General features: G+C 42.2%; 1 protein-coding gene across 4 annotated transcripts in view; it reads right to left on the minus strand.

The window, feature by feature from the left end:
• The window catches only part of ENTPD5 (ectonucleoside triphosphate diphosphohydrolase 5 (inactive)), a 27,796-nt gene extending 11,872 nt beyond the window's left edge, over nucleotides 1-15,924 (minus strand). Inside the window, exons 1-9 of one of the 4 annotated variants that reach the window (XR_009274897.1) lie at nucleotides 13,770-15,321; nucleotides 10,572-10,859; nucleotides 9,294-9,373; nucleotides 7,893-8,036; nucleotides 7,472-7,547; nucleotides 5,841-5,876; nucleotides 4,930-5,018; nucleotides 2,287-2,366; nucleotides 1,019-1,080 (exon numbers count right to left, since the gene is read on the minus strand). Coding sequence is in view for 3 of the 4 variants with exons in the window: in XM_058807957.1 (XP_058663940.1) it covers nucleotides 1,019-1,080; nucleotides 2,287-2,366; nucleotides 4,930-5,018; nucleotides 5,841-5,876; nucleotides 7,472-7,547; nucleotides 7,893-8,036; nucleotides 9,294-9,373; nucleotides 10,572-10,788 (784 nt within the window). In the remaining variant the exon portion in view is untranslated. The other 3 variants (XM_058807957.1, XM_058807958.1, XM_058807956.1) reach the window with 3 other exon arrangements.
• Nucleotides 15,925-21,351: the final 5,427 nt, after the last annotated feature.

The following is a 21,351-nucleotide window of genomic DNA, read 5'->3' on the forward strand; positions in this document are numbered from 1 at the left end:
CTGAGCAATCCTCCTAAGACAGAGATCAATGGCCACTACAGCATCCACTGAATGTAACCTTTGAGGGGTTCAACCAGAAATACTGTAACTGATAAGAAGAAAACATGATTATTGCTGAACACACAGGTCTCACAGAAAAAGCAAACTTCTAACAGTATGCTTGAGGCAGACTCTGGGACAGCAAAATTTGCTATGGGATGCTTAGGGAAAGGCTCAAAGGCTGGGAAAAGGGGGAATTCAGGGATCAGGGAAGTGCAAGTACGGCAAACCAGAGGAGACTATAAAACAAGACAGTCACAAGTAAGCAGGTCCATGTGTTTTTCTGTCTGAGCCTTGTGACCAATCATTGCAGTCTTGTCCTATCTTCTTCTTAATCCCTACTCCCAACTATTTCTGATTTGAGTACATTCCAGTAATTATGACAAGTCCATCTAGCTGTCAGGTAAGAATCCAGAAGGTGGAAAACCCCGGGTCCTGGCCAGAGACTAGACAAAAGGCCCAAGCTCTGGGTGAGGGACTGGAAAGACTCAGGAATGTGAGTATGCACTCAGGTTACTGAGTGAGAGCATGTGATGTGCTCCTGGGCTTCCATCTAGACTAGGGCAGTGCACACAACAGGTCTGGGGAACACCACAGGCCAGGCAGATCCTACAAAGTGGGTTTGGCCTAAGCAGCAACCCTAAGGAAAAGGATCTGTTCATGCTGCTTATGCTTTTGTGGATGTTTGTAAAGGCTGTGAGTTTGTGGCTGGCCACGGTGTTTGTATGCTCCCACATGTGCATTTCTGGAATTTGCACTTGCATGTCACTGCTGCCTGATCTCAAAAACAGGGAAAAGCAGCTGTCCCACAAGACAACCCCTGAACAAGTGGTAGCTGTTTTCAGACAAACATATGCCATCAGCAACATAGTAAAGCACAAGATACTGAAGTGAAGACACACAGGAAATGGGCTGCTGACACAAGGCTAAGTCTAAGCATCTCTTCATGAATCTTGAATGTTTTAGTATATGAACATACCTTCCATGTTCAAAGCTCCAAGCGTTGCCAGTCTTGCAGCTTTTAGTCCAAACCCCAAATAGCTGTGAACAACAAAAGACAGATGTTACAGTTTTGATTCCTGCATATCTGGTATGCTTTACCCATAGCCCTCTTCCTAAGTCCTGGAACACCCAAACCAAATTTCCTTTCTCTGATTCCCAAAAGGCTTCCTTTCTAAAACAGAGTTCCCTTTGCCAGAACAACCCTGAGGGTCAAAAGAGTGACACAAACCCAAGAAATACAAAGAGTTGTAAAATGGGTGAATCTAAACCTGCAGGAAGTGGTTAAAGCTGATGTGGCACTTATACAAGATGATAATGAAAAGCAAAAAAGCACCACCTTAAAAATGAGGGAGGAAGAAGGGTAAGTGCTGAGTGCATGGGGAAAAGGGCAGCCACTCTTATGCAGCACACACAAAACTAAGTGCTCTTAGGGCAGAGTGCAGAACCTCCCACAACATAGGAACCGTGGCTTTGTGTGAAATTCACCTGTTTTGACCCCACAGGTAATTGCTACATTCATTATAAGCTAGAACATGAACAATGCTTATGAGAATGTCATCACACATTGCAGCAACATAGCTAGATTAAAATCCTGTTGACTCTTTCATTCCCATCTCTGTGTTTGGTCACTTACCACTTTTGTCATGTCATTTTAAACGTTTCCAGAATATTCAGAGTTAAACTAACCTCCAGCTCTCTCTCAACTTTTAGGAGATGATTTTTCAATCCCAATTATTTTAGGTGATCTAATGGACTGTATCAATGACTACAGCAATTAGTTACATCAGCAAATGTAAGGAGTAGGAGAGAATGACTATTAGACCAGCTCTGCTGTCAAGTAAGCAGATTCTATAACTGGCTGAGATGGTAGTGTTCACTCCACTAGGTCTCAGGAAATCCTCTTTCCAAATCTCTGATCGCTTTTAGTTCTGACTACTGGCACAATATCTACCTTTCTGCTTGTTTTAGAATATTTGGCATGAATCCAGTAATAAGAATTCTTTTCCTTAAATATGGGTTCACAATGCTGTCCCTTCATTTGAAAGACTGCTTAATATTCCCTTGCAGTGACATTAACCATGATGCTGGAACGCTTCCAGCCAGCTAATGTCATGTTCCACTTCTACTGTTCCATGCAGATAAGTAGTAAAAAAGTTACGGTCTCTGCTGCTGGTACCAGGGTGATGTGGCTGTTAGCTCAGGGGCTGATTTCCCCAGTGGAAATAGCAGTCTTTTGCTCCTCACCTGTGGGTATAGAGCTTGTACGTGCTATTAAACATTTCAAATGAGGTAAGAAAATCCTCAGGGGTTTCCTTCAGAGTTTCCTAGAAGTAAAAAAAAAAAAAGTTTTCATTTATATTATGCAATAAAGAATAACCAACTTTAATGTAGTAACAGAGATATACCCATACAGTTTACTGCACACTCATCTGACCTGCTTTGAAAACAAAGTACAGCTTTCCAATGCTGCCACTGCTGTAATATCTGCAGCTTTTAACACTGATTTTATTTATATGCATCTTTGTGCTACTTCAATGTATAATAGGGAAGCACAACATATCAGGATGAAAACACTTTCTAATTCAGGTAACCTGAATTTTTTCAGAGTACTTACATGTTACTCTACATGTAGAGAGTCCCCATCCCCATTACCAGAAATCAGCTGCACTACAAGTGCTATGAACTTTTTCAAGTCACACTAGGCACCTAAACTGAGGTACTCAGAAGAATTAAAAACACAAGGTATAGGCCCCATTTTCACCATGTCAAAAGTCTTGCTGGTACTCAAGGAAACACTGTGACTACTCACTCCCAGTCTTAGGGCTGCTTCACCTAAATTAGCCTCTTGTCTCACCACCTCCAGTTTCTTCCTCTCAGTCTTCTCTCTGCGCACACCTCCATCCATCCCCCTGGTACCCTGCCCTGGCTTCCTGACAGACTAACTCACACTCTTGCAAGGCTGAACCGCTTCAGCAATCATTTACTGATTCTTTGTGTCCCCTCCCTAAGCTCTCAGTCTCAGTCTCTCCTCTCCTCATGCCTCATCCTCCCACCCCTTCTTGGCTCCATGCACTTTTATCACCCGTGGTTTTTCTGGGCCAAGCAGCAGAGTCAGAGAGAACTCAAACTGCACAGTCCTGCAGTTGCCATGCAAGTAAGAGATCCAGATCTGGGTTATTTTTTCTAGAGTCCTAGACAGAAGCCTGCTCAAAGCTGAAAGGATTTTGACAGTATTCAGCTTGAGCTTCTCCTGAGCAAATACAAATCAAAATTTGTTTTGGGTCTCAAGTTGATTATCACTGAAATGGCAGTCACATCCTTGGCCTCATACACACAGACTGCCATATTTTGAGTTCTGTTTCTAAACCTTACATCACAAAAACTATTTAGAGGAGAGATCCTCAAAAAAATTAGTTTGGAGAAAACAATTGTCTTTTTTTATGCCATACTTTCACAAAAAATGAGACAGACACCAGATAGACAATTTCATAATTACTATGATTGGTTTTCAGTTGCTTTTAGCTTTGGCAATAATGCCATGAAATTAAAATCAGCTCCCTGCAGTTGTCATTATATGTTCTTTACTTGCTTGTAATTCATATCTAATTAAAAAATCTCTCACAGTATTTTGTTCAAAACTAATACAAGAGCAAGCATGTGACTGCCTCGGATTGCAGGAAGGAAAAATCTCCACTGCAAATCAAAGGGAGGTATCCCCACTAATTCTGTCAGATGGAAAAAACTCCCAAAAACATACTGAGCTTATTTATTTGAACTTGACAACACAGGTGAGAAGCAGACATAGTGTACAAGCATGAACCTTGACTCCACACTGCCCTACAAATTCACACCATTAGTCCTGGTCAGCAGCAAACACTCCAGGCCTTTTCCTGCAAGGCTGGAAGGGGACATTTGAGTCTTGAGCTGCAGTTCAGCCTATTTCACGGTTCTATTTATTCTCCAAAACCCTGCCATGCAACACCCTTTCCTGTTGGTCCAGTGCCCACTTTAGCAGGTGTTATCAACACAAAACAGAGGACCAGCCCACAGTACACTTGAGGCTTTGCTGAACAGGATAAGGTTGCATGTCATGTTTCAACATAACACACAGTTGCAGAATTAGAATATCCTGATGTGAAAGCCATGTGTTTTGTAGGCACCAAAAATCCTTTGATAAGATAATCTTAAGTTCTATAAAAAAAAAAAAATTAAAGAAATTACTCCTTCAGAAAGAGCGACATAAACACATCACAATATGAAGGTACAGAATAGGTAATTTTCTCATGCAAACTGCAAACTTGGGTCACAGTTCAAACTATTTCTAAACAGCTATGGAACTACTAAAAAATACAGCAGAGATGTCTGGGGGACAGAGAGCAGAATATTTAAAAGGAATGAGAAGAAGCTGATAAGAAAACAGAGAACTGACTGTGCTGCTATTAAAGAAATTTACCCTATACAACACTCCTCCCCTCCAAAACTTAGTGAAGATCTGTTATCAGACTCGAATGGGGAAAAAAAGACAGCCCCTGCATTTCTTCTAATATTCAAGAATACTACCTAGAAATGTTCTACATTTATTGAATACACAGCAATATCAACATGAATGAGGCTTTCCCAGCCTGAGTCCAGAAAACAAAAGCTGTTTCTTTTTGGTTTTACTCATTTGCTTTCTTTTTATTTCCTCATGATTCAGGCTGCTTTGTTTGCAAGCGCCTATGAGCCAACTGCTGATCTCAAAGGGAACAGAAATACAGATGTTCTGTAAACCAGAGATGTTCTGCTTGTGCCACTGCTAACAAAGTGGCACCAGAGAGTGCAGCAGTGTTCAGGTCTCTCCACCAGCCTTGTGCAGTCCCAGCCCACGCACTTTTAACCACTCCTCACCTCAAACCGTGGCAGGAATGTGATTTGGGTTGAGGCTCCTCCCAAGTCCAGAATCCCAACAGTTTGCTGGTTCTGGCCAGACAGCTGCCCTGCAAACAACACCGTGCTCAGAACAGCCCCAGGTGCACAAATGCTGAAATGCAGACACTGTGTGGATGCTCAGGCAGCCCCCAGGTGATCTCAGCAAGACAAGGAGGGCTGGGCTGCCCTTCAAAGAAAAAACCTCAGAGAGAACAGGCAGGAAAACAGAAGGTATTACAGAATGAGATACAGACTTTCTTCTTTCATTCCAATCTCTCCTCCAAAGTGACAAAAACAGACAAATTTCCAGGTATAAAGCAAAAGCTGAAAGTAAGAGACAAAGTATCTCCTGCAGAAGACTGTCAGGGAAAGTACACAAATTTTGTAACCAGCATACAACTGGGCAAAAGCAGTAGGGGAAGGAAGGGCAGTAAGAGCCAAACCAGCTATTGTAATTTCTCTTCACCCAGAGCAGCTTTTTTGCTTGCCCATCTATCTACTAGGGTACTGATTTTCTTTTCACTAGATTGCACTCCCAGAACTCTCAGAGCCAGTAGTGCTAAGGCAGCATGCCCTGCAGCACCACTGCAGCTGCACAGCCCACACTGGGAGGAAGAACACTGCAAGGCCTTGTTTCCCACAAATTAGCAGTACCACTCCCCAAAGCACGTCAGGGAAACCAGCCTGCCAGTGCCTCCAAGATCTGAGTATATTCTGACACCTTCAGGGTTAAGATGCCTCCTTCTTACTACAGACCCTGGAACACAGGCTGCCCAAGGCAATCCTCTGCTTTAGCACTGGTGAGAGGCCAAGGCAGAGGAACTTAGGGTGATCAACTCCACAGAAGTTACTCAAGTTCAAGTTTAGAGTAGTTACAAAGAAATAATTACCTGTCAAAAAGTTCACAGTGATCCAGGCTAAAATTCCTGCAATGAGTGAAAAAAAGAAAAAAAACCAAAAACAAACCAGTCACCATTAAATACTCCCACAATCTCCTGCCCACTGTAACTAGCCCTCCACAGGTTATTTATTTGCCTGGAAGTCATCACTAGCTTAACCCAACCACCCCAGACTTCAGAGATGAATTCAAACTCATAATTAAATTCTATGATGCATTATTGATTCATACAAGTCTCATGAGCTGAAATAGGTACGACTTTGTAATATCCATGTAACTGCAGCATACATAAATCATATCTATTGTCCAAACAACATACAAAGAAGTAATGAGCTGACACAATGCACAAGTTTCCTTGGGCCTGGTTTTGCAGCCCAGCATTTCAACTCCTAATCTGAAAACTGCATTGACACCACTGTGTTTTAATCTTAAGGTTTCTATAATTACACTACAGACAGAGCAGCAACCAGTAAAACACAAACAGCTCCTTTGATTCCAGTGGCTTGCTTGACACTTACATGATTCTCACCCAAACATGTGACAATAGAAGAGGTAGGGATTTTAAATAAACTTGGCAGGCTACCCTGTGCTCTGTTATGCCTCATAGATCCTGCCCCTGTCAATACAACAGTTCTCCCTACTGTACAATTTACCCATTAATCCATAGTCACAAACTATGCACTACACCATACTTATCAAATACTTCAATACTTTATGATACTTCTCCTTTTCTCTCAGCCCATGTGGACAGATTTTGTTCTTTAATCTTCCTCCATTTATTAGTTGTTTAAGCACTGTGATAATTCTTTCCTTCAACACCTTCCAAAGGAGCAATTTATCTGCCATAAGGAACAGTTCTGAACTGAACATAACATGCCAGGATGGCTCTTTTCATCAGGCATCCATACAGGTGATTATTACTTGCCCATTCTCCAAGGTAGTATGTCTAGATATGTAGCCCGAATGTTACACTGTTTTCTGCACTGCAAAATCATTGCTCACTCCAAACCTACAACATATTTCACCTTTTCCTGTATTTTACAGTACTTGTTTGCTACTTTACTAGCAGTATTTTTCCCAACAGCATATTTTTTAACTTACTATTTTATTATTTAGTTATCTATTTTCAATACTTGCCAATTATCCTTCATTCTCCTTTAATATTTACAGTCCTCCCAATTTTAGATTGAAAATTGATGAGCCGATCACAATAGGTTATTTTTAATGCTAATATTGCAGAATTTACAAGGCATTTTCCAAGGCTGACCAGCTTGCTATATATTGTCATGTAGCCTTTCAGAGGTGGACACCACCTCTTCTGCACCAGTTCCCAGGAGCAGGCTTCAGCTGGTCAGCCTGCATCAGGCAATGCTTATTGTTGAGACAAAGTTTTGTTCTGAATCTTGTGAAATCTTTTTGTCTATCTGCATTTGTAGCCCAAGAGGTGATCAAGTAATGAACACCACCTCAGAAAGACAGGATTGCATTGTTTTAAACAGGGCCAGAAATCTTTCTTTTTTCCGGCTTGGTTTAGGGACCATTTTTCTTTCCCTCATGTTTCTAAGATATCCCTCTTTTTCCCTTTTCTCTTTGCTTTTACTTTTTACCCCTCCTAAAACACACCTTCATGAGATCCGTCCATGATGCCAACACTGTCCTCTGGAACCAGGAATGGTGATTCCTCAAAGACTTCTTTCACCTAAGGAAAGAAACAGTGATTAGATTTCTTGGTCTTTGGAGACTTGTTCTGCTCTGAGGTTGACAAAGTTTTGTTTTATGCAGCAGCAGAAACTAAGATAAGTGTGTGGAGTAGGAAAGAAAGGAAAGAACTTTTGTAGGTCTCTCTCCATGCCTTCCACCACAGCAAGACACAGGATTTCAGGACCAGACAAGATACTCTGTGAGTTTTATGCTATCGTGGGATTACAGTCTCTTTTCAGAGATGGAATTCTCTTATGCTAAACAGAATAGAGAACTGAATTAAAAAATAAGAAGATGAAACAGGGAGAACAATACCAGTGCACCCAAAACAACTCAGTACTACCTCTGACAGCAGAGCCTGAGCTTTCTCCTCTGACAGCAAGCGAAGTCCAGCTGTGGCTTTCAACACCACTGGGGTCTTCTTCCAGAGATGAGGTGGCACAGCATCGACAGCCATGTCCAGCAATGTTTTGACGCTTTCAGCACCCTAAAAGGAAAAATATGCTTTTTATATGGTTTCCTTCTACACCCATCAGAGAATAGGCCTCTCAGTTTCCCCTCAAAACTTGTGAGAGCAGAGTATTCACTAGCAGAAGATACCCACACCCAAGACAAGTACAAAAACCATGCCATACATCTCAGTAGAACATTAAACAGAATGTCTGCATTGGAAGGAAAGGTGTATTCACAAATATATTTTAAGGAAGATAAATATCATTGTTTGTGGAAGGTATTTTTTTGAAAGGATGGAGGGAGGTGAGGGAACAGATTACCTGACAAACCTAAACATCTTGCAGTATGATGAAACTTAAATGATGCAATTACTGACTGAGGCTACCAAAGCAAGGGGAAAATCTGTAGATTTCACTAAATGCAACATAGGAATTCCAAGTGTGTCCATAGCAATTATTGTAATTAAAATGCCAGCTGTGCAATGGTTACCACACAAGGTACAGACATCACTGCTGGCTCTCAATTATTTCCACTGCTCTAGCAATCACAGTTTGGCAGTAGCAATAAACATTCTCCTGTGAAACGCCTAGAAATTTCTTTTGGGCTGAGTTCTCCTCTCCTACCCCAAAACCAAGTTTTACTGGAATCATAGGTGATTTTATAAAAGTTTTTAAAAAATCCCAAATCCATTCACTCTTCCATGAAGTGTCACACTCAAACTCCTGTAGCATGGAATCCAGCTGAGCAAAATGAGAAACCTGAAATCCCTATAATTCTAGCCCGCAACTTCAAGGCTGCTGAAGCACACAAAATAGTGGATCTAATCTGTCATTTCTCTGGCACCTGCTTTAGTTTGTGAAAGACCTTCCTGTCAGCACAGGGGGTCTGGAAAATGACAGCTTACTTCAGAACTAAGAAAATTATTTCTAAATCAGACAGAGTATGCATTTACTCATATTTGGGGTAGATGTAGAAGAAATAAACACTGAATTTGGATGCTGCTAGAGACAAAAACCACTTTGTCTTTGAAATTCTCAAAGGCATATAGTCTAGTTATATAAACATTTAAGCAATTTGTTCCACTGATGAAATATGTAAAACACCAGCTCCTATTTCACCATGTTGAACTTAACTCACAAAAGTAGAGGAACAGGTTTAGAGAGACAGCAGCAGAACTTTCACATTTCTTCTTGACTTTTTGCAATTGCAATCAGTAATACTTGAACCTGGTAGAATCTAATGATTATAACAGAAGCACGACCAACCCCCAGGGAATGCAGGCCAGTCCTACCTTTTCAGGCTGATCAGCATATGCAGACAGACCTGGCTTCACAGACTCAAAGATTTCCCCTTCCACCTCTGGAAGGTTTTCTGCACAAACAAAACATTACATGATACAGTCAACAACTCACATCTTAATCTTTAATTTCCAAAGTGAAAGTGACTATCCTTGATTCTCCTTGCAAACAAGATTATTCCCCTCCTGAAACAAGACTTGTTCCTACATATCAGGAACATATTTAGCAGAAACTTGCCCTTGTACCCTCCAAGTTCACAAACAATTTATTAATAAACATGTTGTTGTAATTAAAATTATGTTCATTTAGCATTTGTGAACCACGGTAAGTTACAATAATGCAGCATAACTGTCACCTATTCTTAATAAATTTCTTTCCCTTTCTGTCCTTACACAAATTGTGAAATACTAGTGCATATTAAGACACACACCATCAATTTCCAATTATCCTTAGGTGATTCATCCAACTGAGATAGAACAGAGCTGACTGTGCTCAAGTACTTGGCTGAGAAGCCAAACAAGTTTGCCCACTGCTCCCAGAGCAGTTTGGGTGTAGAAGCTGTCCCTGGGTATTGCACACTGCAATCCAGGCTGAGTCCAACACATCTGGACCTTGTACCAGTCCTTCCAAACCATGGATGAAGTCATGCAAAGACACACAAGCACTGTGTCCCAGCAAGCAACCCCCAACCTTTGCAAACCCACTGGCTCACTGTACCCAAGCTACTTCATCCTCCTGAATCCATCCTGTCACACGTGCAGCCAAAATTGGGCACCTCTGCACCATGTGAGCACCAGATACACTGGAGTGTGGTGCATCTCAGCACACTTCTCCTGGAAATGGCTCTGACCTTCAGTACTTAATAGCTCTCTAATTTACTGATTTTAATTTGCTACAAAATGTGACATAAACATATGCAGAATTCAAGTATCTTGTAATAAAATTTAAGGTAACATGCAACCTGACAAAACCAGCCTAAGTATCTTTTCATCTCAATGAGATATTCCTTTTAAGCAGCTGCATAGATGAAAATGTTTGAAAATTCAGAATTCTCCAGTATACCCAGAATTGTATCTCTGAGACTCAAAAGACCTACAAAAAAGGTATGAACACAGCAAAACACCATGACAAATGGACAACAAACACCTGCAGGAGGACCATTTGAAGGACAAACTGTAGAAATCTTCAGCTGCTCCCAAATGCTGAGCTGGCAAAAAACCAAAACTGTTTTGAGAAGTTGGAACCTAAGTCAACACACATGGGGGTCTCACCTGGGCTCCTCTGCACAAAGGTGTAAATATGAATACGGGTTCCAGTGCTTCCTGCATCAAACATGATGCCATAAAAAGTGTTCGCTTTGGCATTTATAGGGCACACATCAGATGGAAAGAACTCCTTAAACCACATTTCCTTGTTTGAATGTGAAAGAACAAAGGGCAAAGAGGAAAATGCCAATGCTATAAGGATGGGAAGTCTGGAAGATGCCATCTTGAGGCTGTCAAGATGGACCCCTTGAGGCTGCCAAGCACGTATTAGCAATCACAGGGCTGCAGAAGGTCCTGAAGAGTTGAAAAAAAAAAAAAAAAAAAAAAAAAGAAGAAGAAAGAATGAAAATTACCAAGAGCTCTCTCTCCTTTAAAACTCTGTTAAAAAAGAAAATAAATAAATCATTCTGTACACATAAATTCTCCCTTTAGGTGCTTTCCAACACCTCACCCAAAAGAGTTTATTGCACTTAGTGCTACAATTACATGAAACTAATTTGTTCTTTCATGGTAAAGTCTCTCCATTTCCCAAGCGCAGAAGAAAAGGAATAGTTTGCTTTCCAGTATTTCTAGTTTTCACTTTTAGACAATTTCTTTCTCTTGTCTTGCAGAATTTAAATATTCAGAGTCTGCAGTACCTCCTCCCAAAAGCCCAAATATTATCTGAAAAACAGCGGTGCCAGAGGGGAACTCTGGGCAGAATCACTTTAACATTTGCACACTTGAGATGCTGTGGCAGAACACAAGTATTATTCAGAGTCACAAACAAAGAGAATTTCATCTTGGGCTAAGAACAGCTGCTGGGAGAGATTAGCACACAGAGAGAATGAAGGCATGTCCTTCCAGCAGCATCCCCATCTCTGAGAAAAGCCTGAGCTGCACCAGAGGGGCAGAACTGAAGTGCACCTGAGCTCTGCCTCGCCGTATTTTTTCATATTTTTCTTTTCTGTCTTTTTGGTTTGGTTTTTATTTTTAGAATTATAAACAACAACAACAAAAAAATCAATCATAGCAAAACCCACACACTCTCACAAACCTAAAGCAGTTGCCCCAAACACTGAGGCTGCTTACAGAGCTTTTAACAAGTGTCCCACAGCTGTGTTACACAGTATTGGATATCAAGATACAACTACATTGTCCCTTAACACCTATCCCATTGCATGTATCTTTCCTAAGATATGCTAATAAAAGACATGGGCCCAGAAATCATGGGGTGCCCAGCTAAAAAGAAGGACAATTTCTGGGCATCTTTAACAGCAGAAAAGAGCATGTGCCCAGATGTCCCACCATATGCAGTGTTGCCTGCACCAACCCACACACAGAGCACTCTGCACACAGAAGGTGCAAACAGCTCCTTATCACTTCCCAGACACTTGGTAACACATGCATCCACCCACAGCACTGCAGATTTTACTTTATATGGCTGCTCATCAGCTGTGCCCAAGACCCCTGCCCACTGCTTGCTCTTACACTTGACTGCCTTTTAGCAATCTGCTCAGCCCCACCGTGTTCAGTCTCTTGAAATCTTCACTTGCTGTCTCTATCCTACAGGTATTCATTCCTAAATCCTCTCCTTTCCTTTCTATGTGTGTTTACCATAGCCTCTATTTCCTCACATCTTTCTCCCACACCCAAAAAGCTCACTTATACTCCACTTCCTTTTATCCCAGACTCAGCCCTTGTAAGACTTTTATTATTTCCATTCTTCACCTTTGTCCCCAGTTACAGCAAAGGGAGATTAACTTTTACCCATCCCCAGCAAAAAAAAAAAAAATCACATTTCTCAGACACCTCTGTAATGCCAGCATTCTGCTCTGTCTAGAGTCACAAAGTGCACAGCCCACTGCAGATGGGTAACCTCGCCTGCCTGCTGTGACCTTTATTTTTATCCTGCTGTTTCAAACAAATGCAGAAATGCAGGCAGAGACTCCTGATCCTCTCTGCCTTAGAAGCACACTCTGAAAAGAACTGACCACAATTCCACCAGGAGACAACAGCCCTGAACTCCAGCTGCAGTAATTTCTAAAGTACACACATTTTACGTGGAAAGGAGTAAATAGGTAGTTCTGTAACAAAAGTGCTCTCCTGAAGAGGCTTGATGAGAAGTGCCAAGCAGTTTGACACTTTTGTGGCCATGGATTTGTACTAAGATGCAGCTGGCGTTACCCAGGTTTGCTTCATCACAGGAAGGAGGGCCACTGAAAATCCAAGCAGCTGCACTCTTTTAACAGAACATAAGGTGCCTTAGTGAGAGCCACCTTCCAGCAGGTTCAAAGAGGTGTTATTCTATGCAATGTAAGGATTTTGTTTAATGAACTATCACAAATGCAACCCAAGCACCTGTCTTAAGAACAAACTCTAGAGTCCTATTACAAACAGCACATGTGACAGTTATGTAAGCCTCAGAATCTCTGATGATCCAAAAATATCTGAGCAACTGCCATCATTAACTCATACTTTCCTTACCAGACCTATGAGAACCTTAGTCTCACATGAAATTCCCTCACAAAGCTTCTCCTCTCTATCCCTTCTCAGATATACACCACTTTCTGTTTTCTACATTTCCCCTGACTTTTTTTCTTTCTCCTTTTATACCTCTAAGGACAAATAAAATCCCAACTAAACAACAAACTTACAACCAATCACCATGGGATTTTATTTTTCCTCTCCCTCATTAAGAATGAATGAGGGAGAGGAAAAATAAAATCCCATGGTGAAAAGCACACACTGAGCCCCTTCAATGACTGGTGAAGTCCATTTAATCAAGCACACCAGCAAAACAATGTCCACAAGAAGAATGACAACAGATAAGAGTAAGAAATCAGAGCAAGAGAGAGAAGTCAGCAGAGCATAACAAAAATGGAAATGGAAAAAATGTGGAAAGACAGAATCGAAAGTATGGAAGAAAAAAATCAGGGTAGAAATAGACAAGACATAGGTTACTGAGAAGGAAAAACATTTTCAAAACAGTTCCTCTCAAACAACTTAAAAGTTCTAGCTGGTATCAGAACTCAACAGGGTGGAGAAAATGAAGAATAAACAGAAAGGAGAAGACAGGGTAATTGTTGTGTGAGCACAAGGTTATTAATGCAATCGAGCAGGTCAGCGAGGCAAAGCCCGTGGCTCCCTATCACTAGGCTCAGTTAGTGTCCTTGAGAAGGAGCAGCAATAATCAGCACTGACCACGAACACGTTAGCACACACCTGAAGCAGGATGGAAGCAACAGCAGCTATTCCACTCCAGGGACTCCTAAGGAAAGCACCTCCAGAGCACCAAGCAAGGGACACTGCACCTGCACTCTGTCACCGCGGCTCCAGCTAACAGGATGGACTATGCATCAGGCAAGTCATGAGGTCATGGAGGCACATCAAATACCAATCCAGTTGTTTTATTCAAATTTGAGTTTATCATTACTCAATGCAAGCAGTGAAACACAATTATATAACTACGCAGGATGAATTTCAAGAAGTTGAAAGTTAACTTGAGATCACGTTAGTAAAACATTTACACAAACGCTGCAGCTGACCTCAACACCGCTGGGGCCTGAGCCAGCAAAACAGCACAGAACACTCATTTCCCAGAGCAGAGAAACACGTGTAAATGCCATCTGTACACAGCAGATTGTAGGTACCACATGAAAAACATCCAAGATAAAAAATTTGGGAGGTATGCAAACTGTATGATCCAGAAATACTGGGATGTTGCATAGAGACCTCCAAGACTGAAAGCATGAAAAAGAAGGAAAAAACCCCAGCAACCAAAGTCTCCCTAAACAACAAAAGTAAAAACTGCACCATAATAATAACTAACCTTAAGACAGCAAAACACAACCTTATTTAGAGCTCACCATACACAGAAACACTGGTAATTTTCAAGACAAGAAATATTCTATACTTGACTATTTCTGACAAAATAACATGCAAAACACAAACCACACAACAGAACCATCTCCCTGTAAAAACGAGTGTGATCGGAGGGGAGGGAGAAGCAGTGCATCAGAGATACACAGGAATTTCACTTCTGTTTCCTAACATAATATTGGGAGATATTTGGAGGTACACAAAAATATTCAAAAATAATTATAAATAGAAATTATATTTCACAAAAATAACTATTTTAGGAAACAAATAAAACTACATAATTCAATTAATATTCTTCCATGCTGAAGCACACCAGAAATCATTCAGAATGGAAACTCTTCTGTGCTCAAACAGTAACAAAATCTATTTTCCAGATGAGCAGCTCTTATGGTCAGAAAATCTATTTCCCAGATGAGAGCTTTAACACTTAACACTCATGACTAAAAAAATACTTTTTAACCTTTCTTTCCCCAGGAAAAAAAAAAAAGTTATTACATTTTTTTCTGAGTTACTTTTAGCTATTGAAAAAAATAGCTGTATGAATTGTTTCGACAAAAACTTAAACTTCTTAAAAGCACGCTGTTTAGAAAACACTATAGAAGGAATAACTGAATTCAAAGGCAAAATTTCCCAATATTTCCATAAAAATAGTGGCACATGCGCACATATGTTTTCCGTAAAATGCTGGCTCTAGAGCTTCAAACTCCAGGGGGAAAAGTAGAACCAACTCACAAACATCCGTTATCGGAAGTTTTAATCGTTCTTCCCCCATACTGAGGCTCCAAATACCCATTATTTATTTATTCACATTTCTGGCCAAGTGGGTTTTCAATTTTGCTCTTTAATTAGCCCCAGGCTAATTTCCAGGGAGCCGCTACCCGGCGGAGCGGGCCCCGCGCAGGGGCTCTAACGGCGCTTCCCTTCCCTTTCCCTGGCGCGGCCGCTATTCCTGGAAAACAGACCTTGGCTGCCGGCAGCCTCGGGGCCCCGGGCTCTGCGTGCTCCCGGGAACGCGCCGGACACGGGGCTGTGGGCTCCGTCCCTGCCGCGCATCCCGGCGCCAGCGCGTCCTGCCTCGCTCCATTTCCCTCAGCCGCGACCGAAACCGCCGCCCCGGGCACGCCCGAACCCCTCCCTACCTTCCTTCCCCCTGTCCTGGCAAAAGCCCCCGCGGTCCGCCCCGTGCCCGGGTCCCGCAGCCCTGCCCGGAGCCGGCCGCGGTGCCGCTGGGCAGGAACACCCGCAGGACCGCCCGTCCCCGCCTCACCGGCCGCCAGCGCTATCACTCGACCGGGACGGGGCGTCCTCCCGCCCGCCCCTAGGGATAACGGGGACGCCGGCGCAGCTTTCGCGTCTCCCGCCGCCTGCCCGGCCTCGCACCCAGCGGAGCGCCCTCCCGGGACATCGGGACCGAGCACGGCTCGGGGCGTTCACCCAGCCCGGGAGCGGCGCTCCCGATCCCGGCGCCGTTGGCACCGGGGGGATGGGGGTGGGGGTGGGGAGGGAACGGGACGGCGGGCGCGCGGTGTCCATGGCAGCGCGCGGACGCTGCCGCGCCCCTCCCCCCGCCCCCGCCGGCTGCGCGCGCTCACCGGCCGCTCGCGCCGCCGCATCCCGCCGGCCCCGCGCGCCGCGTCACCGCCCGCCCACGTGACGCGCCGCCCGTCGCGGGAGTTGCGCGTGGCGGGCGCGCGCCGCCCGGGCCGCGGGGGAACGGGAGTCAGGCCCGCCCGCCGGGCCCCGACACCGCGCCCGGCCCGCGGCCACCGGCAGCCGGCTCCCGACGGCCGGCACGGCACGGCTCGGCTCGGCTCGGCTCGGCTCAGCACGGCAAGGCACGGCGCGAGCTCCCCGCAGGCAGCGCCCGTCTCGCCGGAGCCGTGGTGTGGGGCGGCAGCGCCCCCCGCGGGCGGGAAGGCGCCAGGCGGGCCGGGCCGCCGGGACGAGCCCCGTGCCGCCCCCGCCGCCCGCTCCATCCCGCCGGGGCTCCCCCCTGCTCCTTCGCCAGGGAGCGCTGAACGGCGGAGCGGCACGGCACGGCACGGCACGGCACGGCGATCGGGGCCTTCAGCAGGCCATGGCTAAGGAGAGGCTGGAGCGCTCGTTCAGCTCGGAAAGGGAGAAAGCTGAGAGCGAACGTGCTGGGTTTGGCTCCTTGGGGGCGGCTTTAGAGAAAACGGAGCCAAACTCTGCTCAGAACATAGTGGAAAAGAAGCCGTATGCTGTGGCCCCTATTTGCTCTATCACAGATTCTTTCACTTTACCCTTATTCCTACTTTTCTAAATCCAAGTACCAAGCAAATCCCTTTTACAGTTAGAATAAAACCCCTGAAAATGGAAACGAAAATTCAGTTATTTTAACATCTAATTTATTGAATAAGAAGATAAAAGGTCTGATCCTCTGACATTGATGAAGTCAGCTAGTAGGAAACTATTTTCTTGCTCAAGTGCCAGTGCTTGCTTTCAGCCTATCTAGTACAAAGGATCCTGGACCTTTTTCCAGAAGGCCAATTTTCTTTCTGTATCTGTTATTTTTTCTCCTTTTCTAAACTTCCTCAGCACTGCACCACCATCTGTAGCAGACAGCTGCAGGATAAAGTGGAAACACAAAATGGCCTTACAGTACATGACCAGAAAATCTGTGAGAGAGAATGATAAAACTCAGCACCCACCAAGTATGGTGGGGATCAAAAAACTGCAGCAACTACTAGAAATGAGAGCTTGAGAGATGGACAGAGTGAAAAACATAGATTCTATATAAATGCTTTGTGATGTGAACCAGGAGATCATATCCAGTAGAAAGCATTAAAAGAAAAAGGCCCAAACTGCCAATAACAAAAAAATATAGAGGCATGTGCATCAAAGAAGCAATTTCCCCAAATCAAAATGTTCAAAAGCAACAGAAATAGCACAAATAATGTGCACAGAGACCTAGAGGAAGCACATAAGTGCTGTTGGTATGGAAACTGAAAACTAGTGTCCATCTTCCTAGACAGATGCCTAAAAAGTCCTTTGTATGATAATATTTTTTGGATTTGGAATTTCTGTAGTAAGAATAACTGTATGAGTTTCAGTATCCTATAAATTAGCAATGACTTTGTGGAAACCTAATTTCAACTAGGTTATCATTTTTTGGTCCTTATTTCTATGGATTAAACTAAAGGTAAACTCAAAGAGTTATTTGCATATTCTGCCATGTCATATGGAATTTTATAGAGAACTTCCAGTACAGATATGCTTCTATAGTTTCATTTTAATAATTATTAGGAGAAAATGAAGGCATTTTGAAAGTAAATGACTGTAGACAGTATTAGAGGCCATTTTCTTCAAGCTTTCTAATAATCTAAAAATTAATTACATGAAACAGACACTGACATATTGAAAACAGGATCACATGCAGTGCAGTACTGATTGACAGGATTACATTTTATAGGGAGTAAAACAAGTTCTCAGATTTACAAGTGTATCTCAGAATTTTTGTTAGGATGCAGTTTAAATTAAATTAGAGCTACACATGCTGCAGGATGTAGCCAGGATTGCAGATCTTCAGCCTCATGCTAGACATCTGTACCTACCAACTGCAGCAGTGCCTGAGCACTTGGATTTTAAGCCATAGAATTTGAAGCTTTCATACATCCTTGGTGAGAGATTAACGTGATCCTAAACCTCAGAAAAGTGTTTGTTTAGGATGGATTGGCTACTGAATAACTTGGTGACACACAGTCAGTTGGAATGCTTTGTCCAGGCTATCTCAAAGATGATAGAGCAGAAACACTCCCTGAAAAACCAGGGTGAAATCTGTAATTGAGGTCCAAGGAATCTTCTTGCCTGGAGAAGGGAGAGACTGGAACTGAGAGAGAAAATTGTGTATTGACCCTTTTATGTATGAAGGAGAGATAAGGAAAGGACAATGTATTTGAAACTAGTTAATGTTCGTACAAGGCCTCCCCCTCCCTATTTACAACCACTAACAGAAGTCATTGGGTTTGTTCTATTTACTTTAGAGAGCCATAGATTTAGAAGTTGAAAACACAAGTCTGTGCTTATGTTTATGCATAAATTTTTTAAATTTATGTGCTATGAAAAGCTGAGTAAGAGCAATGCAGAGCTAGAATTTTAAACCTGCTTTACACATACGGAATCCATTAAAGATATGCCTTTGAAATTTTCTTCTAATAGATTGATCTTTTCCATGTTTTTCAGGGAGAAAAATTTTTGAAAAACTGGATATCAATAAGTTGACATGAGAGAAAAAAACACCCATGTTTTGTGATTGCTTTTTGTCCAAATGGATGGGACAAATCCATGGTAATCTTTTGTTTCTTTGGTAGGTGGATACTGAACTGAGCTGATCACAGGATTCCAGTAAGTTCTAAATCTAACAGAAGAATCTAGCTGTGTGGCTTGGTGTGAGGTACTTTAACTTTTTCAAAAAGTTGGTACACTATATACTGACTTTGTACATGAACTAGACTATACTGTTAGATCTTTGTGTATTGTATCAAAAGAAGAATGAGTGGAAATAAATTTTGATACTGCTAAGGTCAAGAAGTCAGAATTAACTTTGCTCAGTGCAGTGGGATTTATTTTGTTCAGTCATTAATGGAGCCCTATCCATCTTTACCAAACAAGTATATAATGTCTATTGTGACAGTAGCACTCCCCAGGTATATTTCCTTATAAGAGTATTGTAAAGCAAACTTCCCAGTATTAAAAAGTAAAAATATCTGCAGCCAGATTATGAAAAGTTTACTTACTCTATGGTTCATTGCTATCTGCATAAGAAGTGTGGGAGTGAGCAGGACTTTAGAGATACTTATGGCTTACACTGGAAATTCAAAGTCCAAGCAGCATTAAGTATATTATAAGCTGTGAATTGGGACATAAGATTGTAGTGAGGTATCTATTTGCACCTGAATGTTTGTGTGACAAAAATGAGGAATTTTTAAATTGATTTTAAGATTTGTTTTTGTGTTGATCTTTCAGCATTTAGACACAGTTCTCATGGAAAAAAAAAATCTTATTACCTCCTAAAGCCCTCTCTTGTTGAAAAGCAGATTTATGTTTTCTAGAGGATGCTCTTGTGAAAGTCCATGATCATACAAGGAGGTGCATTTTCACCTAGCACAGTGAGTTTTGATTAAAAAGGCAAAATCTCTGCAGCTGATGTTGCATTCATTATAGGATCACAGAGGGTGGACCATGATGGAGATTCATGTGCCTGATTTTCAGATACCAACTCAGATACAACTTTATTGCTAATTATAACCCTCCAAGGCAAGCAGTGTCAGCTTACCCTGGAGGAATAGGTAGGGCGGGGTTCTGGCATGCTCAGCTTGTCAGATGTGAGGCAGCCAGCACACGAGCCAAAATGCAATACTCAGACATCAAATTACCAGATAAAGTTCATCAGCAGGAGCCCTGGAGGCATTTATACATAAAGATATAGAAAGATGTGAGACACTTCCTTTGGAAAGGCAGGCTGCCACTTTCCAAAACGGACATGGAAGTGGATTGGAGCCTTTTTCTTGACATCGAGAGGAAAAAAAAAACCCCTCAGAGTGGAAGTCACAGGGCCAAATTTTCAGAGGTAGTTAGGCCATTTAAAAACAATTTTTGGACTGTAGCATATTAGATAGCTTTCAGAATATAGATTTCAGTACTTTCTGAGCAAGAAACTTTAATAGTCTTCAAAGTGTTGACTATAAAATTATATTTTAATAGTCTAAAGAAATTTATTATGAGATACTTTAGACTCTACTTTTGTATAACATAGAAGATACATTATTTAGTTTATCTTTATGTGAAATATTAAATAAAAAGAATGAGTGGAAAGCAGAAACAGCAGTGAGATGAGGCAGGTAAATTACAATCAAATAGCATCTGCAGCTTGATCTAAAAAAGGCAGTTCATTGCTAGAAAAGGAACACACAAGATTTGTATTTCTAGTTCAATTATTTAAAACTATCTGTGTTAAAATGCTGTTGGAAATGTAGATAATTAGAAAAGATGTTTGCACACAAATGAAAAGATCAGGTGTGTAGAAGATAATCTGGAGAAAGTGCAGGAATAGTCCTGCAGTACCTCAGGGAGCAGGTAACCTTGATAATAGACTGCTTTTGTTACAGGAGAAGATGGATTTTAGAATTTCTAAAAGAAGGATACAATGGATTTTAATAGGACAACAGCAAAGTCAGAATAGCAATGCTGATTAGGGAGAAAATGAAGGCATTGTGGAAGTAAATGACTGTAGACAGTATTAGAGGCTGTTAATTAGTATTTCTTTCCTAGGTACTTGAGTGAATGCCAATGTCTTAATAGTGATTTACCTAGAATATTTTACCTCTGCAACACAGAAAATACTTTTCTCAACCTAATATTTATTACACAGCAGGCCACATTATCAGATTCATCCTCTTCTGCAGTGATCCTTCCACATGTTCAGATGTTAACAGCACAGACCAAGTAAGGCAGCTATATACTTTCCTTAAACAGCAGCCAGCAATTAGCAACTCATCTGCACTTTTCATTTTGAAAGTTAGCTTCTGAGTAAGGCTGTGAATTCTAGATCCCCTGTCTGCTGCACTGCTGCTTTGACTCTGTGTCTGAAATCCATCTGAAATATACTTCTTTTTCTCCTTCTTAAGGACCTCATTTTTTCCCCAAACCAGGAGCTTGCAAGACCCTGTACAGAGCACTACCATTTGGACTAGTGGTTAGAACCTGTGTATAAAGTGTTGGTATAACTTGGTGGAGATGTCTGTGATCAAATTATATGTACATGGAAACAGAAACAAGGCATTCCTTGAAATGCTGTGCAAGAAAACTGGTACAGAGGTCCCTGAAATACTGTAAAAGGAAAATGTATACATGGCTTACAGGAGCTGCAGACCATCTCCTGTGAAGACGGGAATAAAATCAACAT

This window comes from Ammospiza caudacuta, chromosome 6 (genome assembly GCF_027887145.1).
Source record: "Ammospiza caudacuta isolate bAmmCau1 chromosome 6, bAmmCau1.pri, whole genome shotgun sequence".
Lineage (NCBI taxonomy): Eukaryota > Metazoa > Chordata > Aves > Passeriformes > Passerellidae > Ammospiza > Ammospiza caudacuta.